The sequence below is a fragment of the Hirundo rustica genome, chromosome 4 (genome assembly GCF_015227805.2).
Source record: "Hirundo rustica isolate bHirRus1 chromosome 4, bHirRus1.pri.v3, whole genome shotgun sequence".
Taxonomy (NCBI): Eukaryota; Metazoa; Chordata; class Aves; order Passeriformes; family Hirundinidae; genus Hirundo; species Hirundo rustica.
Window position 1 is genome coordinate 34001233 of NC_053453.1, and position 25337 is coordinate 34026569.

The following is a 25337-nucleotide window of genomic DNA, read 5'->3' on the forward strand; positions in this document are numbered from 1 at the left end:
GCCTCAGACTTCAATAGGTTAAAGGTGCAACAAGTCACCTTCTATAGTTCAGGAAATTTATGTAGTATTTTTAAACAATCATCCAAGAAATTCAGCTCTGTAACAGCAATTGAGGTGAATAAGTTGGTCACAGTTCCCATTTTGGAACAAGCCTCACATGGGATGTTATTCTTCCTCTTTCCTGGGGCAGAACATATTGGTTTTAATTATGAACAGCAGTTTCTCCATTGTGCTTTCAATTTTCCATCTACTCAACTACACCAGTTTCCAAGGCAATGCAAGCAAGTACAGGTTGCATTTCAGGTTGTTCCCTCACCTCAGGGTTTCTTCCTGGTACAAAGTAGTCAGGTGATGCTGTGCTAGACACTGTATTAAGCTTCCCTGTGGCCACTTGAAGTAGCCCTTGTTAGGTAGGAGGGCAGTAAAACAGAGGCTTTTAAAAGTTTATAAAATAGGAGTTCAGCAATTAGACACGTGACATAGCTTATTCCTGCAGGAAGGTTTAACTCAAGCTCAGTAACAAAGATAGGAAGTTTGATAGGCAGTTTATTTTTTCTTTCTTCAAAAGTGCAGCAGTGAACAGGGTCCTCTAGAAGGGCACTTGCTAAACAGATGTTCAAAACAGCAGAAATATACTCACACCATGCTACAGCAAAGTATGCTCACATACAGAGAGAGTCATACAATGAAAATTCATTTTAATTGAATCACAATAAATGACAGCTGTTTCATTATGTTCAAATACTGTATTCAGCTTGATGAATCAGTCTCAAATTTAACTTAATTGAAAAGGTATTACATTTGCTTTGGGTGTGTGTTTCCATGTATATGTCCCTGCTACAGCTTCATTCCCCAAAATGAAGAAGCCCAGTTTTGTGGGCCCATGCTGGGTAAAAGCAGGTACTGGCTGTATTCACTTATGCTGAAGTGATGATAATGAATGTTGGTTTGCTTTAGGATGCATAACAAAGTTATTAATTTCTCCCTGTATAGTATCTACTTTATCAGATCATTAAAAAAATCATAGCTCTGCTTTTGATAATAATGATTTTTTAAAAAAAGTAAAAAACATGATCACATTTTATCTAAACTCAGCTCTGTACCAGTAAGGCCCTTTATTTAAAACTCTGTGCATTTAACATCAATGCCTTCCATAACAAGGTAGAGATGCAGCCATGGTCAAATAACACATGAAATGGAATATCCAGAAAGACCATTTAGTTTTAAAATAACTTAATTGGGAATTAGATCTGGATAAGAGTCAAAGCTCCTTCATAGTGGTTTTTTTAATTATCAAGGATAAGAATTAACACTGTTCATTTGAGGCTGTAAAAATATTCAGAATTAACTGCTTTATGGCAACAGACACAAGTGATAACCTGCTCTAAAAGCAATGGAAGGCAGGCAGCTCTTGGTTCCTGTTCTTCCTTCAACTACGTGCTTAACAATTCTTAACTCTTTATCAAAAGTGGGAGCAAATCAAATAGTCCCATGAACCATTAAGTAAGGACTGATGAATTTAATTCTGAATTTCAGTTTAATACATTTACTACCTATGTCAGATTTCAGGTATAGTGTGGTTCTCTGACAGTGTGTTAAATTACTGACCTTCGTTACAAAATGCTTTACAGGTATGTGCAGACAGCAAGAGTATTAATTTGGGTAAAACATCTGGTCACTCATACTGAATAATCTGCATCAATTCTGTGAGCTTTCATATTATTAATTAGGCAAAAAATAAATAATTCAAAAGAAAGTGTCCTTGTTAGGGCTTAAAATCATTGTAAGAAATTAAGAAATGTATTAAAGTTACATTTCTATACCCATAACAAAGTTTTTTTTTTTCTAATAAGGAGCAACAGAATACACAAGTTGCATTGAAACTTAAGCAGAAACTTGATGTACGACCCAGATTTGATAGGACTGATGAGGGTTTAATGTGCAGCAGTCAATGTATTTCACATTAGCCTCCACACAGCTACCAAAAATGAAGTTTAAACGAAGAACAGGTCTAAATTGCTAGAATTCTCCAAGCAAAACACTACCTACATGAGCTCAGTGTGTAAGAAAACCCTTGAGAGCATGAAGACAACTTTGGTTTGGTTTCTAGAGACAAAACAGTGTATAAAGGATACTGATGGCCAATACTGAAGCTTGAGAAACAAAAAGCAGGATAAAGCTACAGCTGTAGTTAAAAAAAAAAAAAAAAAGTCCTGAGTTTCTGAAAGCATGTAAGGAGTCTGAATATCTAAAACCCTCTGCATTTATACAGATACCTCAGCTGAAAAGCTACCTTTCAAGCTATTTTTTTTCTTCCAAATATTTGGTCACTCCTGAGAGATTTGAAACAAAAGTTCTATAAAAATCTAACCTGTAGACCACCACAGAAGTTTGCAACTCTAAGCAACATGAAGGACAACTTCCGTGCCTCAGAATTAAAAGCCCGAAAGTTCAATTTACTTTGTTGTAGCATTGCTTGTATCCAGTTTGTGGATCTGCACACTGGGGGATGCACCTTCACAGTTTTGAGTCATACTTTGTTGCCTACTTAATCAGCTGAAATAATCACGCTCTCTACTGGGGTAAGAGATGTGAAATAACAACACTAAAGAGTTTTGCTACAGTTTGCTTGACAAGGGAATGATTATCACTCCTGAAAACAGAGTTGAGTTGCCCACAAGCAACACAAAACTTGTCTTGCAGAAGGTCCATAATTCAGTGTTTCCAGGTGGTGTTTTGCCAGTGAATCTATACAGAAGCTACATGGTAACGCAAGTTTGTGTGTTTTTCAAGATTTTGGAGGGAAACCAAGTGACTTCTGACATGCAGACCTTTGGTGTGAAGGCCACTTTTTGCAGGTTCCAAGTAGTTAGGTCTCAACCAAAAAGCGACACTATGAAGCATTTAAACTGCCTAAAATAGCTCTTAGCCTAATGTCTAGTGAGCAATGATTCTATGACTTATTTTTACCTAGTTTGCTTTCAAAATAATTTACCTTCAAGAATCTAATCAACATAAGAAGTTAAACAATTCAAGACATTTGGAGGTTAGAGACAGATCACCTCTACTGTGGTGCCCTGGTTTGTTGGATTTTGTTTATTTTAGTATTACTTCTGTTTGTGTATTAAAAACAGATTTAAGAGTTAGCTCAAAGCACAGGCACACTTACTTGAACAGTTGTTAGTCTCAACAGTGTCTTAACTCACTAGGAAGTCAGTCCAAAACCCTAAGAGGTCTTTCAGTAGTACAGTAACCCAGCCCAGCATTTCAAACCAGAGGGAGGCTGAAATTATATTCTTGTTTGCAAACTACCAACGCTGTCCTACAAAATGCATTGGTCTCATCTAAAGTGGTCTCATTGAAAATAACTGTTTAGCAGATAGGTTTTAATTCTGCACAAGACACTTGCTAATCAGATCCTACACTTCTGGCTAATGCCCTCCGGTTCTCTTTTGGGCTAGTTTGCTATTGTCCTCAACAGCCTGGAACTCAATACAGGAAACCTATAATTAAGCATTAGCTTTTAAGAAGGTCTGTGACACTGAATATGAGTGAGCATTACTGTGCAATAGCACCTGCCTATCTAACCTGACTTGAATACACATTTATTTATTTTTTAGAACAAAATAAACTGTTCAGATTCATAGGCATAGGTTCACCTCTGTGCCTGTGATATGAAAAGGTACTTGAAAGACAAAGGTGGTAATCAATGATCTGAGCAAGACAGATTAGCTGTGTCTAACAATTTACAGTTAGAGTTCAGCTGTAAAATATATATATTGCACAAGGCAACCAGCTAAAGACAAGGGGTTTCCTTCCAAACAGGGTTTGAAAAGCCCATTAAAAGTCTTCCAGCTGTAATCAGAGAAAGTTAACAGAGACAGACCTGCTGCAGTCACTGGAGAAACTGGTCAGTAGGAGCCCATTGCAAGAGGCTCTTAAGGGTCTTACAAGAACTGTGCAGAAAACCTCCGAGCCCGTAGCCCATGATTGCTGAACATGAGCCGTGGGTCAAACCTGTACCTGGAGAGAGGAACAGAGTCAGTGTGAGCTGCTTGGCTGGCAGTGACCAGCACTGCTAGAGAGAGCTTTGTGCTAGAAGAGCTCTGCTACAAGGCTACGTGAAAAGCTGCTTTCTCAGCAGCACACAGCAGTGACAATTTCTGTTACAACAGATAAATTATAACAACATGCAACCAAAAAGCTGAGTCCCCAAAGAAATAAATCCTACAATGTACAGGCAGCATAGGGGCACGTATAACATCAAGCATTCAGGAGCTACATTCTAACAGAAAGCTTCGCTGTCCCAAATGACAGACTTACATAGCACTTTAAGGACCCTGTAAGGACATTTTAAATACTGCTTTAAAAGGCTTTGGTATAAATGATTAGTGACTGAGTTTTGAGGCCCAAAGTGCTATTTACTCCCAACAGCTAATGCAGACAGCTCAGATCCTGCAGGAAACATTCTTACAAACAGCATCTCCAGGAACAATCAGAGATACTTGGACATACAGACTTGGAAAATGCCTGCCTATAGAAACTAACAGAGCTTTTCCTGGTTTGCAGGGAAACCTGAGGTCTGTCTCTTGACTACTCAGTACAGCAGAAGTGTACAGCTGTGCTAAGTCAACAATGCCTGACAATATTAAAGCACTGGTATTCATACCATCAAAGTTATACATGGTAAGTTAAAATATAGATTTACCATTAAAAAATGGAAGCATCAGGAAAACACCTCTATTAAAAAAAAACCCCAGTATGTATGACAATAATATATTTCATCACAAATACACTCTAGAAAAGCCAAATTTAAAAAATAGAGGGTTATATCTAAAAGTGTTCCAGTAACGAAGTGGATGAGTGTTTACCCGGGATCGAAGACACCTGGTGTGCGGCACGTTGCTCCTGAGCAGGACTGCAGCATCATCAGTCGATAGTTCATCTTTTCTAAAATTTCTTGATCAATTGTTTTAGCAATGTTATTGATCTGGTGTGGATCTGCAGTCAAGTTATACACTTCCACAAACACCTGTAGAAGAAAGTGCCTGCACTGTATTAAGTCCTGAATGCTAATTAACTTATATTATTTGAGAAGAATGCTTTATGGCAGCACAATCTCAGATGTTATTTTGAACTCCACTACAGCAGCCCCACACATAAGCTGTGTTCAGCCATGCAGTATGTGGTGAAAGACAGCACAGTGTGCAAGTAAAGCAAAGTTTTGCAGTAACACAATTTCATGGGAAAAGTTTTTACTTTCACCTAAGGTACTTACCTGCCACTGCAGATTCTTTTGCAATTCTTACAGTCTTATGACTGTAAGACCACAGTGAGAGGTCTTGCCTAAGCTAGCAGGCTTTCCACTAATGGATCTCAAAATAACAATTTCATGATCATCACATCAGCATTCTATACTCATCAGATACTTAGTGCTGGGAGACCCAGACAGGTGTCTTGACTTCTTCATGTACAAAATATGCTGAAGACAAGTATACTACAGCCTCAAACAGAAAAAGCTTATCCTGTGTGCATGTATTTTGAAGTTTGCCTGGAAGATTTTTGGGCAGATTTGGTTTTTGGTACATTAAATCTCTAGACACTTCTGTGGGACAAATACTGGTCAACAGTATCTCAAGAATTTAGCTGTGGTTTTGTCTGTGCTAGAGCAGGAGGCCTAACTGCAGATGATACTGATAAAAAACGGCTGAGTTGTGTCTAACTTTGATAAAGACATATCTGGACAGACTTTGGCCTTCTTACAAGGTTCACTGCAAGGTTATAGAAGCCACATTGTTGCACCTTCCCCCTACGGTTGGTTTTATTTTAGCTAGCTCAGGTAAGCAGAGTGACCCAAAAATGACCCAGCTATACCTTCTTGGTAGAAAAATCCCAAAGTGACATGAAGAGTATTACTGAGTCAACTTTGGAGTCTGCTTTTAAAAATAAATCCGCAAGACTTGTTTAACTTGATCACAATTTGTCAGAAAGGGGAATACCAAAGTGCAGGGTCTGCTAATCAATATTTTGGTTTCCTGTACAGCTTCTCACATTATCTAACCGCAAAACATCTTGTGGGATTTCCTCCCCTGGCTTAAGTTGCTCACTGTAGACTACCATGCAAAATGTTGTGTGGTGCATGTTACTGAGTATACCTCAGTTACTGACAGCACAGTTAGATCTGTGACCCAACTGCCTCAAACCCCACATCCTTGTTGGAGCAGCTGCATGCAGACCAGCACAACTAAAGATCAGCCTTGTGACATAACATACAGCACTTTTGTACATACAGCACTTGCTCCCCTAGTGAGACCCGAGCAGGGGACGTTATGTTCCTTAGAACCAAACAACTCAAGGTCAGAGACCTTTTCTCACAGTTGTAACTTTACTGCTATTTTTGCCAGACAAACAAACAAATAATAAAGGACAATTTATTAGCCTGGAATTTCAGGTCTTCCCAAGTAAAAGAGTTGAACACTGTACCTCTACTGCGTTTATGTTATCAGAAAATACTTGTTCAAAAGAGACTGCTACGTGGAATTAGGCTAAGAGAGAGAACTGAAACCAGTCAGCACAGCTCCCTGTGAGGCTGTTAGGTGATACCAGAAGGTAATAATCATAGTTTAGGCCTCACTCTCCTCCCACACCCTTTTTTCTTCCTTCTTCTCAGAACCCCACTGCAGTTTTGGTCAAACATTCTCAACAGGCGATAAGTACTTCACTGTTTATCCTGCAAGCAATGCCAGTCTGCTTTTCAGAGTACTTCATGGAAACCTTGAGAGCTGATAAGAGTGCAGACAGACACACAGTTGGGCACAGCTGACATCTGCTAGTCAGACAGCCTTACCTCCCGGTCATCAAATTCACAGTACTGCAGATCCCAGGAAGCTGACAGTGTCCTTACACAAGCATACGTGTTGTTATAGGAATCTTCACAGACACAGTCTGGGAAGCAGTGCTGTGAAGCAAGCAGCAAACAAAAACTTCAGGCCAGAAGATGAACTTTTCCTGGAGTCAGTACCAGCTCATGCTAACTGCAGCTAACAGATGAACACCCAGATCTTCATCTAACACATGCAAATTTCCACTGGGGATTTTAAGCAAAAAGTCGGTGTTGTTTTTAAAACTCATCATGATTAAATGCTTTTTGCCTGGGAAGTGAAGGTACATACACAGAAGAGAACAGCACAATGCACTACTGAAGACAGCACCAATGGGATGCTTTACTTTGGTGAAGCAAAGCAAACCTGCTTCGATTTAGAGAGTAGCTAGTGACTTAAACAATAATCACAGACAAGAATTGTGCAATAAGGTTACTGAAAGTTTAGAAAGAAGATTATGTCACTGCCACATACTTAGCTTAAGCCCACACCTTCCTGCATCGGTCTCCAGCCCTGAGGCTTCATAGATTCCCACTGAAAGGGTTTTTATGATCTTTCTGGTCATATAGACATGTCAATTCCACATGGCTGGACACCTCCTTCCAATTGTCAAATGCTGCACAGGACCTACAGAGCTGGCTCCTACTTACCAACACACTAGGAGCTTACATAGAGAACCAGGTTAGCCCACACAGCAAACAGATTTAATTCAGCTGCTATTTTCTAATATTAACAGATCTTGTCTTACTCACTGTGACTCCAGGTCCTAGGCCAGGACAGGTAGGATCACTGCCATTGTATCCCTCTCCTTGGTACTCCACCAAGAAGTCTGATCTCCACGTGACATTTTTGTCTCCTCTCTACAAGAGGTTAACATAACTTAGTACGCACTGTACTGTGAAATAGAAAAAATTTTCCATGCTTGGAATAACACTAACACTGCCCACTGCTTACTAGGCAGTATCAGTCTTAAATAATTAGCTTTAGGTCAGAAGGTCTCGTGTAACTGCAACACAAGGATTAAACTCCAAAAACATTAGTACATCTACCTGTGAGGGTTTAAAATACTACCTTGAATTTATAAAGGACAATGCAGTAATACCAAGTAGGAGCCACATGGCCAGATACTACTATCCTACCGACAAGATCCCTGTAACAAGGCTGTTTCCCTTTGATTTGTATCACATTACCACAACAAGTGAAAAAAGACACCCTTGGCAAAAAAAAAAAAAAACACGCAAAAAAAGAAAAAGCTTTAAGAAACAATTAGTTTTTAAGCTGGTGTATTTGTAGCTGCATTTTAAAGGACAGAGGAAGATGGACGTTTACAGTTAATATACAGCACCACCACAGGCATATGCAGCAAAACAGTGAGTTTCAAATTCAATTCCAACAGAGTTTGGTGCCTTTTGCCTGCTTCTGTCTAAAGAACAGCTTAAGATTTGGATACAAGGTTTTAAGAGCAAATCACCATTTTAAGTCTGGATGATCCTTCCAAGCTTACTTTCCAAGTAAGCTGCCTTCAATTTTTAGACTAAATTTAATTAAAACTAAACAGATCACCTGCAAGCAGCTTTATTTAAATAGGCTTCTGCTCACGTATTAGAAAGGTCAAGTTTACTTTATAAAACCATATGCATTCTTCTACAGTTTGGCAGGAAACACCAGTTCTACTGAAAATGGAGTCAAACCAAAGATTTAATAAAAACAGTCTTCCTTTCTCCTATTCCTATGCTGAAAAACGCTAAGGAAAAGGGGAAAGAATGCAAGGTGGAGACAATAATAAAAACTACAGGCTTCAAAACAGGAATTATTACAACTGTGAGAATTATCCAAAGGATGACACAACTTACTATTATAACATGACCACAAAGCTGTAGTGCTAATGAAAATACAACTGAATTTAAACATACCTGCTTTTTTCACTCAGCTATGAGCATCCCATGTGAAAACAACATCAAAGGAAGAATCTGGGTTATGAGTCAACCTACTCTATCAAAGGAAGTAACATTGACTTTGAAGAACTACCCCTACAAGAATCATTGGTTACTATCCTGGTCCCTACTTACCAACAGTGGCAACAGTGACATCCCATCCATCTGGGTCTTATTCAAGTCGTATCCAGCAATATCCAGAATAGTGGGACCCAAATCAATGTTTGCAACAAGCATCTGCAGGATGAGAAGAACTTAACTTCAGAACCTATTTTAAATACTTATATTTGTAGGTGCATCTGAACACTACCACCTAATTTCATCTTTATGGGCTAATGGACTCTGTAACATTGAAAAGCAATGGCAGGGAATTTGGAAAGTGAGTTCAAAATTCATTTGCTTTTGTGGCCTGCAATGGCTTCATTTGATTCAAGCAGGAACAGCCAGCTTTTTATAATGACGTCTTCGCACTTCCTACCACTCTGTGTTTTTCATTTAATGGATATATATATGCAGGGCAGCAAATTAGTAGCTAAAGTGGTAACTGTAAAACAACATTAAAAATAAATCTGCACTGGGATTTTACTTCTTTCTTACCTTGTTTGTCTGATTTGGTTTTATCCCTGGTCCTCGAACTAGCAGTGGAACTTTGATATCAAACTCATAGAGCTGCCGTTTGTCTATTGGCAAAGAGAACTGGCCTAAACAAGAGAAGATGGAAAAAGTTAAATGGCTTCTTGTTTACATTATCTGCCTTGTGTTACCATAGAGCGGTTTGGGCTGGAAGGGACCTTACAAAGATCATCTGGTTCCACCCCCTCTGCTGCTATAATTGCCACCAGTCCATTTTTAAAGAAGAGAGGTTCTTAACCTGAACTGTATTAACAAATTGGAGGACAGAAGAGATAACTTCAAAGTATAAGCTGTATCTTACAAAATTTAACAGCTTAGATACTTCACTTTTAGTTGTGCAACATGATACAGACATGTATTTGACAGATTTTTACTGGTTAACCGTCTTATACCAACTCTTCCTATAGAGCACAAAGATCCTTCCTTTATTTCTGTCCTAGTTTTATACATACCAGAATTCTCTGGTAGAAATTAATGCTGAAAACCACAACCAAACAAAAAACCAACAGTAAAATCCCAAACACCCCACACTGCAACTCCAGATCGTTTTGCGATTCAAATCAGTACTTCCCACATCTATAGTTTTCCACAGCTTCTGTTCCCATTTTCTGGAGTGGTCATGAGGGTGAAAAGTTATGCAATTCCTGGATCTTCTACAAATAAGCAGTGAAATTTTTACCAGTGTGGAAGCCATTGTCTGATGTGTAGAAGATGTACGTGTTGTCTAACTCTCCATTCGCTTCCAATTTCTTCACTAGTTTCTCTATCAGGTCATCCACTGACAGCAGAGTTTGCCACCTACACAGAAACAAAGTACTTCACATTGGAGCGTGAAAAATTTGGAATAACCCTGACTGCAAGTAGGGCATTTATATCCTGCTTCCAGTCAGCGGTATATGCACTGTAAATGAATAATTTTGCTTACAAATTCTGAAAGCAAGCTTCATACACTAGTACACTCTTTTTTTAAGGCTGCAATTAAAGACAGAAATAGACTGTTTGTCCTCAGTTCTTGTTGACTTCTGTAGTGCCTGTGAAAGACATCAAAATGCTGATTACTTCTTATCTGGACTCAGTGAAGACTAACATTGAAGTGTCACAGTGACAGAGTCAGTTTATCTCCTGCAAGGTCACTTGTTATTAGTTCTTTATATGCAGTTTAATATTAAAATGCAAAACAACCATGAATACAGTTGTCTTTATGGGCTCCTTTCTGCTTGAAAACGGTAGCAGCTGTTTTGTATTACTCACATAATGTCAGGGTCCATTATTTCAGTGTATCTAAAGCCTTTGACAGTTACAAGTTCTTTTCTTTGTCATGGGGTTTGCTGTTGAGAAAAGTGACCGCTTCTTCTACCCTCTACAGACCAGTGTCATGCTGAATTACCTCCAGCTATTCAATTCTTGGATTCTGCTGTCTCTTGGCTTAAAATTTTGTTGCATAATTTTACCTTCATGTTTTATAAAGCAAAAGTCTGAAAAATCTTGTGTTTCCATCTCCAAAGTGACAAGATAATGCCTGGTAACTGCCCAAACTGAAGACCAACACTTAAGGCAGCATTTGTTTCAAATCTTTTAAAGAAAACACATCTATAGTGTAAACAAATACCCTTGCTCTCTATTAAAAAAGGAGACCTGACTAAGTCATGTCTGCACATTATTCCCCATGTCCCCTTTATAAAAAGGAATATAGTACCTGCCCTGGCCAGTCAGGTATTCCCATGTACAGATTGAGAGACAACATTAATAAATCAGATTAGCTGGCAGACAGATCAACTACATTTGATGTACATCATGTAAAGAAACTGGAATTACGTGAAGTAGAAGGTAAGGTCTTTTTTTTTTAATAAAAACCTGTTGTCCACTGAAAGAAAAGCAATAGAGAGACCAAGTGTGATTGGTCTTTTTTTGTCACAAATAACAGCAGCATTTGTGAATATGGTATTTCTGAAGCCAAAGTTTATCTGCAAAATGTAAACAAAGTCAGGTCTTCTGAGACAGGTGCCATAGAACGATTAGAGGTTATCTGACATCAATTTTCAGACTTACTACAACCTTTGTAAGAAATCTACACCTTACAGATTCTGATCAGAAACCTTAAGCAACAAAATATTCTTACCGCTTTCTATAAGCATCATCAAGAAACTGTATTGAAGAGTTGCTCATTGGAGTCTTTGCTTGTCGAATTAACCAGTGCTTGTTCTAAGGCAAAAGAAGCCAACAAAGATTAGTGTACAAGAGAACTATCAGATTTTAAGCATTTCTTAGAGCAATTACCAAAACGATTCCTGTGAACAAGTCAGGCACTGCTATCAAACTGACCTGACTTTGGTTTTCCCTGTTGGTTCATGTAAAATCTAAGTTTCAAGAGTAGGTTACATTACAGCTCCACTATGTTCAGCCCTTGATGAGAAGGAAACAGCTGTGGATCTTTCCAAAGCAGTTCAGGGAAGAAAATTGCAAAAAGATCTAGGGAAGGCTCTCTCAGAGGTAAAAGTCTGATAACAAAAGACAGATCTGAGGAAAACAATGTGAAGCACTGAGCATCATTGTAAGGACTTGATGTCAAAGTGAGGTATATTTTGGGACTAATATTGGTGAGCATTCCAACAGGTAGCAAGGTGGGCAGAAGCTCCTACACCCAAAGCAATTAGAATTACGTAAGTTATAAACAGGTGAGTTCAAATATCTGTAACAGTGCACTATCAGATTCTTGGCAGTCTAAGAAATCAGGGCTGGTGACTATTGAATGAAAAAGAACATTACCATTTTATTTAGATTTTGGCTCCAAAACAAGAGCATTTCTTTAGCTGCAGCATCATGGATTCTTCTAGATGTATTCCCAACCTTCAGAAACAGCCCCTTTATTTCTTTCCTCACCTATGCCACTAAAATAATGGAGATGATGTAATTCACATAAAAAGTGATACTCCCACTTTGAAGGACCAGTCTGAGCTGGGTCACCTGCTGTGCAAATACATGGGAAGGTCAGCTATGAACAACCTGAAGGTTAGTATTAGTGGGGATCAGAACAAAGAACAGTCATGTCAGTACAGCTTTATGTTTCTTCATTTTGTAGGTCAGAAATGACCCACTCATCACCCTCAGCTTGATCCTGTTTTTAGCTGGTCACTCCTCTGTGTGGAGCCTATTGTTATGCAAATTCCCTTCTATCACAAGCAAATGACTGAAGGGCTCAGGCTTTAGGGACTCACAACAAAATGACTCCTATCTCCTGCAATTACTCAGTTCCCCTGTTTTCTGCTCTTGACTACTGAAGGAAAAATTTTTGGCATGGTGTCTTAATACTATGTCCAGTTTACTTTAATTCATTTGTGTTCAGGTGTTTCTTTTATAACAGTTGTAAAACAATTCTCTGGAGAGACACAATCTATCTCAGCTGAGAGAGGAAAAAGTAAGGAAATACAGCACAAATCCTACCCTCAGCTCAGCAGAAGTTCTTCAGAGAACAAAGGAGCTGGCAACATCACCGGTGCACCAGCCACCTTTCACAGGGGCTGTGCTTAGGAGAGGAGCTTCATAAGGCACAATTACGCTGGGCAACTCAGGCAACCTAGCACAGCAGAATCCTCCTCTTTGAGTATTTTGTTCTTCTTAGCTTTCTCTCAAGTTTTAAAAACTTCACACAGCACTCAAGCACCTTTGTGGATTTCGGTAAACTTCACGCTGACTCAGAGTTCTCAGATCTGTTTTCCCATCATGTCTCTTTCAGCACTTACATACAAAGCAGTCCACCAATCCTCCTGCCTCCATAAGCTCCATTCTTGGAGAAATTTAAGAGATCGAGACAATATATAATGTACTGCCAGCAGAATCAGAACACAGCTGAGCTCTGATTTTGCAGGAAAAACAAGGCATGTAAGGGAGATACCCAACATATATCTTAATCAAGTTGTCTTTTAGAACAGCTTAGATAAAACTCATCTGGACTATTAATAATTCTGCTTGGGAATCCAGACAGCTGCTGATCATTTAATACAATTCACAGCTGAGGATCCAAAGCAGAAGGTAAACTCAGACTCTGACCAATGACACATACAAGAGCTTAATTCCTATTTTTCATGCAAAGATTCTGCCTAAATGGTTCCTCTTGGTAGCCCTTGCCCACATACAGTATGAGGAAGTGAGGAAACAGTGGCTGCAACATTTGTCAAGGCTGTACAATACAAGACCGTCAAGCAAGCACTACAACACCAGTGAGGGTCTTAGCCTATTTACGTGTTTACTGCTACTGCAGAAACCATGCTTGCCACAGAGAATAGTGAAGCTCTAGAAAACTCTGAAGCTCCAAGAAGATTTAGGCTTCAAGACCACAACACTGCCAGCTGCAGAAATGCACATTAGCTGTGTCTAGGAAGGAAGGTAATGCTAGCCTGTTCCTCTAGAAAAACTGCTGTATCCACAGATATTAACTGCCAAACATTAAGTCCACTATTCTGCTCTGTGTTATAGAGACGTATGCAGAGCTTTTACACCACATAAGCGAACTCCACAGTGTATATTTTGCTAGCTGCTGACTTCACTAGTCAGGTTACTTCTAAATCACTATTTTTAAAGCACTATTACAGTAACAGAGCCTTAAGACAAAATCTGGAATCCCTTTATGGAAGAAAAAACCTCAGTCTGATTTCTACTCCCTAGTTTGAAACTTAAAAAGATGGGGCTAAAGTAGTTGCTACTGCCTGCAAGCCCTTTTCTGTCCTTTCATTCATGTTTTTCTATCATACTGATGAGCACATAGTCATTTTGCAAGTTACAGTCCTCAGCTAAAAACAAGTTTCACTCTGTACTACAAGGAGTCACAGTGACCTGAGGAATGACTGGGCTCCTGATAGGCATTTAGGCAATATTATCTCAGTCTTAAGATTTGAAGCAAATTTTGAAGTGAAATAATTGAACACTGAACAGCAAAGAGGTCTATATTTTAAATTACTTGAATCAAAAATACAAAACTTTTTTAAGTTTTCACCAAATTAACTGCTTGTGAAGCTCACTTACTGGCAGAGTAAATTGCAGCAGATTAGTCTGAGCTAGACCATATCTGGCCATATTTGCTGGCAGTGGAAGGTACTGCCCTGTCACACGGGGGACTGAATTTGTAACATTAGGTTGTTTTAGCAAATGAAAGGCAATTTCTCAAAGCACTTAGTAACCTTGGGCCTATGGTTCATTATTCCAGAGCCCTCTGATTAGTCTGACATTAGTCTTCACCTCAGGAAAGCATTGCCAGGGGCTCAAGGAATGCACTGCCCCCACTCACGAGCAGACATGTGAAGGAAGACAGGGCTCTTGCCATTTTGCACCCAAGCCTTTGAGTAGCCCATTTCCTATGTCTTCCCCTGAACATACTGAGAGCAATCATAAGAAAATTTTAAGAGCTTCAGGAGAGTCTGGAAATGGAACACAGAATTCACTTTTTATCTTTATCAATCATAATTCCATTGTACTACCATATCACTTTTGCCACTATGTTATTTTTCTTTACAAGACATTAGTGTGCAAATATCTCAAAGTCACAATACACTTATCTGACCCTGACACACCAATTTAACATGATTAAACAACCCATAGTCATAGTACTTGCCTATTCTAATCTAACATGCAAGTCAGGGCCTCTGCCTTCTGCTCTCACAAACTAGAATAACCTACACAGGTTCTTGCTAGTTAGCTTACCTTGCCGTGAATATTAAAATTGCTGTTTCTTGGTGCACTGACATTCTGAAAGCTCTTTGCATACTGTGGAGCAGGTGTCCAAGGGGAATGTGGTGCTGGGGTTGCAATCATCATAAAGAAGGGTTCGAAATTAGATTTGTACTCCAAGAAGTCCAATGACATGTTGGCCTGTGAACGGTGTTGTTGGAGAAGAAAAGTCATGCCTCAAAGGAAAACAGCAACTATTTGACAAATCCAAACTAGACATTCATAACTTATTTAGAGCTTGGTAATACTGTGAACATTTAAACTATTTCAAAAACTTACTTGCCCATCTACAAATGTCTAGAGTAGCAGCTCATGATAAAAATAATCCCAGGTGCTCATGTTAAACAAATGATTTTTCCCACATCTTCAAACGACTTTCTACCTCAGACCCTTGTGTTAATTAGACCTGGAAAGCTCATAAAAAGTTTGTGCCTGTTCCAAGTACATTGAAATCCACCTATATTCTGGTTTAATCAAGTAAAATCAGAGCTTTCTTCAACAGAGTCCAAGCCTGAGACTTTAAGATGCCATCTCCCATCTGATAGGCTCCAGTTTAAGAGTTTCAGCTTCCTTCAGAAATAGCAATAGTTCTGAAAAAAAATTCAGCCCCACTGTTTATAGCCTGTGCTCATTCTACAGCAAGCTGCGAGATCACAAGGGGTGAAGACAGATCTGGCGAAGAACAGTGCCAAAATGCACTCACACCACTGCACTTTCATTTTCCTATACACAGTTTCAAGTAGCAAGCTAGAAGAAATTGCGAGTTCCATTTTCAGTTCCCCTAGGTCAGCCTTTAAAATTAAAGTTTCAAAGGTATTAGTTGTAGATGAGTTCTTCAGTATTCAAATCTTGCAACATTTTTTCCTGCCTGATTATCCTCTTTTGGATATCCTTTTCTTTCCCTAGAAATGAAACAATACACAGGAATTCCCCCTTCCTTCCTTCTAAATTGAGCATCTAAGCAAGTAGGGCTCAACCTCAGTTATATGACAGCAGAGTCAAGAAAATATAAGAACCATTCAGAAACCCATAATGGTAGCCAACTTTAATTTCATTAGGAGCTTCAACTGCAACATATGAGAAGTGCAGTAGAAAGATTCAGGTGTTTGGATGCTTAATACCAGACTCAAGTACCCAGGTGCCCTTAGACAAGAAAGCTTGAGGATCACATCAAGCAACACAGGAACTTTGCATTAGCCATTTATTCCTGTGCACTGCCCAGCAAGTGAATTAAACACTGTCTCTGAAACGTTGAATACATGTTTAGTTACTACAGGAAGAAAGCAGAGCACAACACACTGAAAATTGTGATACACTGCTGCATCAATAGGTAACATGCCACAAATAAGCAGTTTATGCAACAATGACCTGTTGGACAAAATGCTTACATGCTGCTGAAGGATCAAAAAAACCCAGTACCACGCCAGTAATAGGATAGTCTCACTTCTGGCTTATCAATTCCAATTTAGCTTCAGACAATGTAAATCTAAATTTAATCAGACAGCTGTTCAGTACCCTAAGAAACATCAATCAGTGTTGTTGCTAGTGAGCAGCTGTCTGTGTTCCAGCACCCAGTGCAATTAAACTCCTCAGGGTCTCAATGAAACACTACAAGACTGCAGGAGGAGACATTTCTAGAGAAGAATTTTTGAGAGTGCTAACCTATACATTGTAACACAGTACCAACCTAAACACTGTAACAGCATGTCAAGTTATAACTCCAGCTTGGGAGACAGGAGGACATTTTCCCTCGCCCACAGCCCCTGCTACTTGCCAAACAGGGACTTAGAGAGCTAAAGCAACTCTTCCAACCTTCCTTAAAGTATCTGACAACTTTGTTACCACTCTGTTTTATGTGGACAAAGTGGCTAAAACCGCCCCTGATCAGCTACATATTAGCCTCATACACTACGAAGGATTGATTAGGATTTAATATTTACAAATTATCAGACCGATGGACTTGAGATTACAAGATACTAACACACCATAATACCTAAGAAAAAATCCCTGGTGTGAACTTCATTTTTACATACTTCCTACTGAAATCTTGGCCTAGGTAAGCTGTTACAGAAGTTGCATATTATAATGAAACATATCCTTGTATGAAGTAATTTAAATCTCTGTCTACCTGTTCCTCCTGCAGCATAGCAGTCAGTATTAACTCCTTAGCGAGGGTATTGGCTAGCAAATGGCCAGCTGGAATTCCTTTCCTCTCCACAGCTCAAACATTAACCTGTTATTTCTAAACATACTCAGAGTCTTGCTTTGCTGACAAATGCCCAGCCACCCTCATGACAGCACAACTGTCCATCTGTGAACTAATGCAGCCTAACAAATTATCTCACCCTTTCCCAAGTCCCCAGCACGAGGCATTATCTGGTCATAAGCAGCTTCTGGACCACACATTGCAATATTTCTTACCAGTACATCTGTGAGATAATCTACACTGTAATTCTCGCCGTGCCTTCGTGCTTTGCCATTTACTGAGAGAGTGTAGTTGTAGTACTTTGAATTTTTCTCCTGTGAAAAAGAAAAGCGACACAGATACTTATGCAAAGTAACATGTACATTGATTACTTGAAATAATCCAAATTAACTGCCAGCAAGCATTTGCAAAATAGGCAATGAGCGTTTGCCATAAGGATACTAAAAAAATTCTCAGAAGTGGTCTCTATCAAGAAAACTGTTTTTATTGCTATCTCACACTGCTCTGGCTTTACAAATTGTTTTTTTTTTCCTCCAGGCACCCAGTAGGAGTACCCCTTGTAAAAGGCACAGATCTGATGTACAACGAAGGAAAAAGAGGGAGAAAATTTGCATTAAATCGTCAGATGTTCTTTTCCTGCTCTTTCACAACCAGCAAAGTTAGAACATGAGTAGGATTATAAAGCAACAAATACTAAGTTGTTAAAAAAAAATAGAAAAGTCACATACCAAAGCATACCAAAAACTCCATCCAGGAGGGACATGACCTACTCCCCCCGCATCCTCTGCTCCATACTGAAAAAACAGAGATCATGACTCAGAGTTTCAATTATGATGAATCAAAGCTAGACAGTATGCTTCATATTCATGTGCTTTATTCAACACTACTCAGAAACCATGCTAAGCCAAATTCAATTTCGGAATGGGGAAAACTTTCCACATATATATGCATATAAAAACAAATGTAGGACCTGTCAAAGAAACCAGGGTTCAATAACTAGACAGTAGCTAAAAGCTTAGCAATCACCAGTAAAATTTAAATATTATTCCCCTGCTCCATTCTGCATGTGAAAATACATAGAGATCCTGGAGAACATAGCGTACATCATCAAGTAATGACTGGTGATCAAAACATCCATGTGACAAGACACTTGCAGGCTTCGTGATAAGAGTTCACAGGATACTAAAGAGAATTCCACACAGACCAACAGCTTCCTTCATCCTCCTCCAACAGGGGTAGGAACTGCAAATAATGCTAGCCTCTTACCACTTCACTGCCAAATAATCTACAAAAACTAGCCTTTAACACAAATAGGGAAAGTAGCTGCTGAGTCAGTGCCAAACTCAAAACAGAGGGTTCCTTAGAGCAACACAACGGGCTTTCTCAGGGCAGCCCTCTCCCATCTATGTGGCTCACTTAACTGCAGGCATGAGAGACTGCTGAGTCAAGGGATGCTCAGAGGAAGCCAGTTAAGTTTCCCTTCCCCTTGCTGCCTCAAGAATATCAGCAGACACGAATTTGTAGCTATGAAAATTCATGCTCCATTGTTTTATTATATCACCAACATTTTCCACCATGAGGTGCATAGAAAACATGCTGTTTAGAACCCTGTAGCTCATCTAACTCTTAATCCAATTCTATCACACAAGAGGAACACCCAGCCTTACAGCTGTCAGTGCCAAATTTTACATCTTACTATGAACTACTAGAAAATATAACCTAGTTAAAAAGACAAAAAAACCTAAAGCACACATAAACAAGAGACTCAAAATGTTGGGTAACTGCCATAAGTGAGCTCTGAAAATATCTGTTCTCCTGATGAATTTGCCTCTGTAAACACTTAATTCTTAAAACAACCCCCTCCCCCCCACAAAAAATAAAGAACACCAAATACCTCATTTAAATACTTTCCAGCAAAGAATGTTTGATAACCACACATAGCTTTGAGCAATGCTGGGAAGGTGTATGGTTCTTGAATCTTCTGCCATAACTTGCTGCTACAGTTCCCTTCCAGAGTGTTATTGACAACATGATGATTATGTGGATATTTTCCTGTTAAAATGCTAGCTCGACTAGGACAGCAGAGTGCACTGGGGACATACTAGAAAAAAAGAATTAGGAGATTTAGACTGGGACAGTAAAACCATTTTATGCCAAAATGTACAGTTTTCAAATATCAGCTAACAGGTTGATTAATATGTTCACCAACAGTAAAACCTACTTCCCTCTGAATTATATCCCAAGTATTCTCACTAGCGAAAAACAGCACATGAAACCAGTTGTAGGACTCTGCAGCACATGCCCTTCAACTTCTCACTACCAGATTGGACATGGCTTTTAGACAAGGCGAGAACCCACTAAAATACTGTTTGATTATTGACTCGCTCCATTATTTTAGCCATGGAGAAGCACTAGAATATGAAAAGAGCAAAGTGACTTTTCATTGCGCATGAAGCTGATGAAAGTTTCGAGCAGCTTCTTTTATTGCTTTGCAGTCTGTAATAGGAATATTCAGACGACGCAGTTTTACTTTACAAATTAAGGAAGTGAGCACAAGTGCTTTCAGAAAGTGAAACTTTACTGATTTTGAACACGGCTTTAAGTTATATTCATTTTGAGACCAGAAAGTAGGTAGCGACTGAATTAAAAAAACCCCAAATCCATATCTACGGGTTTCATAAAACTGATACCATTTTTTGAGACCCCAGATGACCTAAGATACATAAATGCAAAAACACATAAATGCACACATCTCAGAAGCTCTGAGTGTTAACGTAAACACTTACTGCGTTTACGAAGGTTATTCCCATCTGGGCAATAAGAGCGTTAGTCTTCTTCAGGGGGGTCTGAAAGGAAAGCACCAAAAAGGTATCGGCTAAAAATACAAGGACGCCAGGTAAAGCACGGGACTTGAAGCAGGCTGCCCACAAAAAGGCACACCACAGTTTTTAGGCACCACCCCAGCAAGACACTCAGAGTGCCCGTTCCTTCTCGCTAGGGCCTGGCGTGGCCATAGCGATTGCACAACTGGCCCAAGCGAGCACAAGTGCGGGGAGTTTCCAGGGGTATCGGCAGCGGCAGAGGCTGCTCTGAAGAGGGCCCAGCCCCGGCGGCTCCGTAGAGCGGCTGATCGCACCCGCGGAAGCCCCGTCGCGACCCTCCTTTCGCGGGCCGGCTTGGTCTGAGGCCGCAGCGAGCCCCTGCCCGGCGGCGGGCTGGGCCCAGCGCACCGACCCCCGCCCCGCACCGCGCCCGCCGAGCTCGGTCTCGCCCTCCGACAGCCAAGCACGCCACCCGGGCGGGCGGCGAGCCCCTCTCCCGCCAGCCCCGCGCCCCCGCCGCAGGGTTACCATGCCGCCCAGGCAGACGTCCTGGTCATCGGTGAGGATAAGCACCACGTTGGGCCTCCGCGCCTGCCGGACCGCCCGCGCCGGGCCGAGCAGCAGCAGCACGGCCAGCGGCAGCGCCCGGAGCAGCGCGGCGGGGGACATGGCGGGGCCGGGCGGTCGGGGCCGCCACAGGCGCGGAGCGGCCGCGGAGCCGGAGCAGCAGCGCGCGGGCCCGCCCCGCCCCCGGCATATGACCCGGGAGCGCGGGGGGGCGGGGCGGGGCGGATCACGTGCGCGGGCGGCAGCCGCGGCTCCGCCCCAGGCCCCGCCCCCGCCCCGGGCTGCGCGCGGAGGCGCTTCCCCGGCGTGACCTCCGCGCTCCGCTCCCGGGGGGTGGATAAACATCCACGGGAGGCGTGCCGAAAGGATGGAGCCGGCCCTTCTCGGCAGAAAATGGTCATCTCAACCAAGCAATAGGGCAAGAGGCAACGGGCAGAGACTGATGTACAGGAAGTTCCACCTGAACGCGAGGAAGAGCTTCTTTCCTGTGCTGGTGACTGAGCACTGGAACATGTTGCCCAGAGAGGTTGTGGAGTCTCTCGCGCTGCAGATATTCAATAACTGCCTGGACGCAGTCCTGCGCGATGTGTTCTGGGATGATCCTGCCTGAGCAGGGAGGTCGGACCAGTCAGCCTTACCCATTGTGTGATTCTGTCGATTCTGAATTAGTCGCGACTGCTTACGCGTGTGGCCGGGCCTCCCTGCACGGCCATCGGTGCCGTAGCCAGAGCCCAGGAGCGCCCAGCTCTGGCGGCCGTGCGGACCCGGCCATCCGCTCCGGGTTGCAGGCGGTGTCACGGGGTACTGAACAGTACCACAGCACAGGTACTGAATTGCTGGCAAAACCTGGCCGCCCCTCCGGCGGGGGAGCGGGAGCGGGACAGCCGGCAGGACGGTGGTGATCTCCGCGGCAGCCGCACGGCGCACGGGCACCGCGCCCGGTGTCACCGCCCCGAGGCGGAGCGGGGTCCCCACCCTCCCCGCCCCTCGGCAGGTGCAGCGCCCCCGCCCCGGCCTCTACCACCGTGCGCGGGGAGGGAGCGGGGCCGGGCGCGGCGCTCCTGCCCGGGCTCTCCCGTCCGCTTCCCTTTCCCCTGCCCGCCCCACCCCGGCGTGTGACCGTGGAACGGGCCGGGCCCGGAACCCGGCGGCGGCAGCGCGGAAGATGGATGCGGCGGAGGCCGGCGCGGCAGGCAGGGCGGGCAGCAGCGCCGACAGCCTGGCCGAGGAGGAGGAGGACGAGGACGAGGCGGGTCCCGGCAGCGGCCGGTCCAGCCGCACCTCGTCGCTGGTGAGCGGGCTGCTCACCGAGCTGTACAGCGCCGCCGAGGCGGCCGCCCCCTCGGGCAGCGCCCGCTCCCGCGCCCTCCGGGAGCTGCAGCAGCGGCCGAGCCAGGTCAAATACCTGCGGCTGAAAGGTACAGCCCGCCCCGCCTGCCTGCCCCTGCCGCCTCGCTTTTCCTCTGTGAGCGCAAGGGAGTCCTGCCCCAAGGGGCCCTCCGTGCCTGCGCGCACGTGTCCGCGTGTGAACATGTGTCCGTAGCCAGGATTCCTGCGTGGCTCTGGCTCCCAGAAGCTTCCCACGTATTGTTAGTTGAGAGCTCCTTCAGACTAGGGCCTCCTGTGCTGTTCGCTCCTCTTGTTTCAGGTGCCCTAGGAGCCGAATTAGGGTTGTCTGCTACTAGTTTCTGTGACAGACTGCCTAAGGTTTTGTCTTTCTGCGAGTTTGGTGCTTTTCTTCACTTACAGTAATGAATAAATGTCCAATTTTTTTCCCCCTCCTTTTCCCCTCCTTTTCCCCTCCTTTTCCCCTCCTTTTCCCCTCCTTTTCCTCCTTCTCCTCCTTCTCCGCCGTCGCCTCCTTCCCCTCCTTTTCCCTCCTTTTCCCAAATCCTTTTCCCCTCCTTCCCCTCCTTCTTCCCTCCTTTTCCCTCCTTTTTCCATCCTTTTCCCCTCCTTTTTTCCTCCTTTTCCCCTCATTTTCCCCTCCTTTTCCCCTCCTTTTCCCCTCCTTTTTCCCTCCTTTTCCCCTCCTTTTCCCCTCCTTTTCCCCTCCTTTTCCCCTCCTTTTCCCCTCCTTTTCCCCTCCTTTTCCCCTCCTTTTCCCCTCCTTTTCCCCTCCTTTTCCCCTCCTCTCAGTCCTTATTTTCTGAATCTAGAAGAGATGCTACACATACAGTATCAGAGTTTTTCTCAGGGCCTTTTGGTTCTACTGGACATAAACTAAGCTGCACAACTGTAAAGCTTATTTGGAGCTTGGTGTGTCTTCTGGGAAAAAAAAAAACCCAAACAAAAAAAAAACAAAAAAAGAGGAGTATAATGAAAAATGTAAATGCTGAAGTCAGTCAGAATCTAAATAAAATTTTCAAAGATTTCTTATGAAAGTTAAGTAGCCTCAGCGGTGCATGTTTGTGAAAGACTGAGACATGCAATTCCAAGTTGATGCAGTGAAGAGGAAAAGAGAACAAAGGCCTCTTGTCTCCTGATGTTTAATCACTTTTGCTTTTGATGAGGAAAAAAGAGGTGACTAAATATTCCTGTTTTTCAGAACTGTACAAAGAGCTATCTGCTTCCGTGTTTGGCTTCTTAATGAGATGACACGCCATCTGATGTTACTAGGATGTAGCTCAAGTTCTTTTGTGTGTCCTTTGGCAACCTGGGACTCAACAGGAAATTTTCTTGTTCAGAAATATATTTTGTGGTATTTCAACTTATTAGTTTTGCTGCCAAGTTACTGGCTTTTACAGGCACAGCTAACTGGCACGAGTGGGAAGGAGTAAAAATCGCCAGACAGCTCTGGTGGTGATTGAATAAATCAGTATGAATGCAACTTTTTTCTTCCCCTCTTAGTTTTAAATTATCTTGCCTGGTACAAGTGATTGGGAATTCCATCTGAGCAGCAGGTGCTGAAACAGGGTAGTGGCAATAAAATAACGTAGTGTTTTATCAGTGGCTCCCCATCCTTGCAGTTACACTTTTTACTAGCCTGTGGTTGATGGTCATTTCAGCCTAATTTGGCCTTTTCTTTAAGCTCTCCAGAATTATTGAAAAAGTTTTGCCATGTGAGCTGAGCTGTTTACTGTCCCACAGATAGCAGCTTTTCCTGGATGTGTACATATTTTTCTCAATTAGTTCAGGTTATTGAAGAATGGAATTTTTTTGGATTGTTTTTCTTTCCAGCGTCAGGGCACAGGGGTTGCATTGAAAGTGATGGTTTAAAAACTTAGCTGCAGGGAGCAGGCAGCTGTGTGGCTGCTGGTGGCAAGCTGTACCAGGGAAGAGCTGAAGAGATCAACATGTGATAGGCAAGACCTAGGATTTCACTGGTGGGGAGAGTCTCTGAGAACAGAGCAGAGGACTCAGAAAAATTAAATGGACTTAAGGCATCTCCCCAACAACTCCCTTTGTTGGCCCTGAAGCTCATCTCGTGGCAGGATAACAGGAATATTAGAACTAAGCTGAGACATTGGGATGAACTGGAGGGGTCTGGTGGCACTGTGACTGGCCAGTGGAGAAACTGAGGCCATGACTGAAGCCATCTAGTTGCATCTTAGTGGAAAGAATTTCCCCCTGAGAGCTTATTCTGGAGTTGCATTTGTAGCTTTGGAGGCAGCTTTTTGAACATGTTCACTTGTCTGTTACAAATGTGTATCTTGTCCGTGCTTGGGCAGCTTTTGGAAGGTACTGTATTTAAATTGTATCCCCTGGTTGCACTATTATTGGTATATTCTCTCCGTATCTGTCACCTTCCTAGGAGTTTCTAACAGCAAAATTGTTAAGATTCATACTCTGTGCAATAAATTAAAGTACTTTTGTTTAAATGAAAATTAAAGACTTTGGCTCAGATTCTGAAAGCATTTGTAACTGGGGATTACTCCAGTCAATATAACTTGTCATTTATAGGAAACTTGTATTTGTAAATGTCTGTGAGGCAAGTGCCTTTGCGTGTCAGCTACAATAAGCTGTTTGTGAATTTTTTGGCCTGTACTGAAGTTGTTTTCTCTGCTTGTTGGCAGATGTTGATGAATTAACAACTATAAAACAAGAACTGAATTACAGAATTTCCATTCAATCAGCAAAGTTGCTCCGTCTTCTGAAGCAGAAAGACAGGCTCGTACAAAAAGTCCAGAAGAACTGCGACATTGTCACGGCTTGTTTACAGGCAGTTTCCCAGAAACGTTGTAAGTACTTTCTGTGTACTAGTGTAAATAGTTTATTTCATTAATGTGGGCAGTGTTTCATTTAAGCCCTCACACTTAATTTAAAGTCAAGAGGCCAGGCTATGCTATTCCTTAGATATGACTGACCCCTAATGATGTCAGTAGTACCTGGAAACAGGCAAAGTTCAACTAGCTCAGCTGGGTAAGCTGCTGTAGCCTCAGCTGTTAATTCTGTGTAACTCCTTTTTACCAAGTTGATCCAAGGTGAAGAGTATTAGTAAAAACAAACCTACGTCCCTCAAAGCCCTTTATCAGCATCAGTGTTTTGGGGGTTTCTGAGAGATTGCATGGGAAAGAGAAGAAATGTTGTTCTTTAATTGTTTAGCTTTTTTTTTCCTGCGCAATAAAACCCT

The 25337-nt window shown here is 42.2% G+C and overlaps 2 protein-coding genes across 4 annotated transcripts in view; one reads left to right on the top strand and one right to left on the bottom strand.

Moving 5' to 3' along the window:
- Window positions 1-528: 528 nt before the first annotated feature.
- Window positions 529-20866, bottom strand: GNS (glucosamine (N-acetyl)-6-sulfatase). 2 transcript variants are annotated; one of them, XR_005700524.1, is made up of 15 exons: window positions 20726-20866; window positions 20162-20221; window positions 19270-19476; window positions 18104-18169; window positions 17591-17689; window positions 15143-15310; window positions 11568-11650; window positions 10128-10246; window positions 9413-9516; window positions 8951-9052; window positions 7634-7741; window positions 6848-6958; window positions 4872-5032; window positions 3887-4023; window positions 529-2185 (listed from the first exon to the last, which is right to left on the bottom strand). XR_005700524.1 is itself a non-coding variant. In XM_040062035.1 (14 exons), exons 1-14 carry the CDS (start codon window positions 20864-20866, stop codon window positions 3948-3950), a joined length of 1605 nt encoding a protein of 534 aa, XP_039917969.1. In that variant the 3' UTR covers window positions 529-3947. The 2 variants fall into 2 exon arrangements, 1 of the variants encoding a protein (XP_039917969.1); XM_040062035.1 differs by having other exon boundaries at window positions 529-4023.
- Window positions 20867-21929: 1063 nt separating this feature from the next.
- Window positions 21930-25337, top strand: part of TBC1D30 (TBC1 domain family member 30) — a 52963-nt gene continuing 49555 nt past the window's right edge. For both annotated transcript variants that reach the window (XM_040063140.1, XM_040063142.2), the window contains exons 1-2: window positions 21930-22182; window positions 24781-24945. In XM_040063140.1, the coding sequence (XP_039919074.1) occupies window positions 21930-22182; window positions 24781-24945 (418 nt within the window). The remainder of the gene's footprint in view (window positions 22183-24780; window positions 24946-25337) is intronic.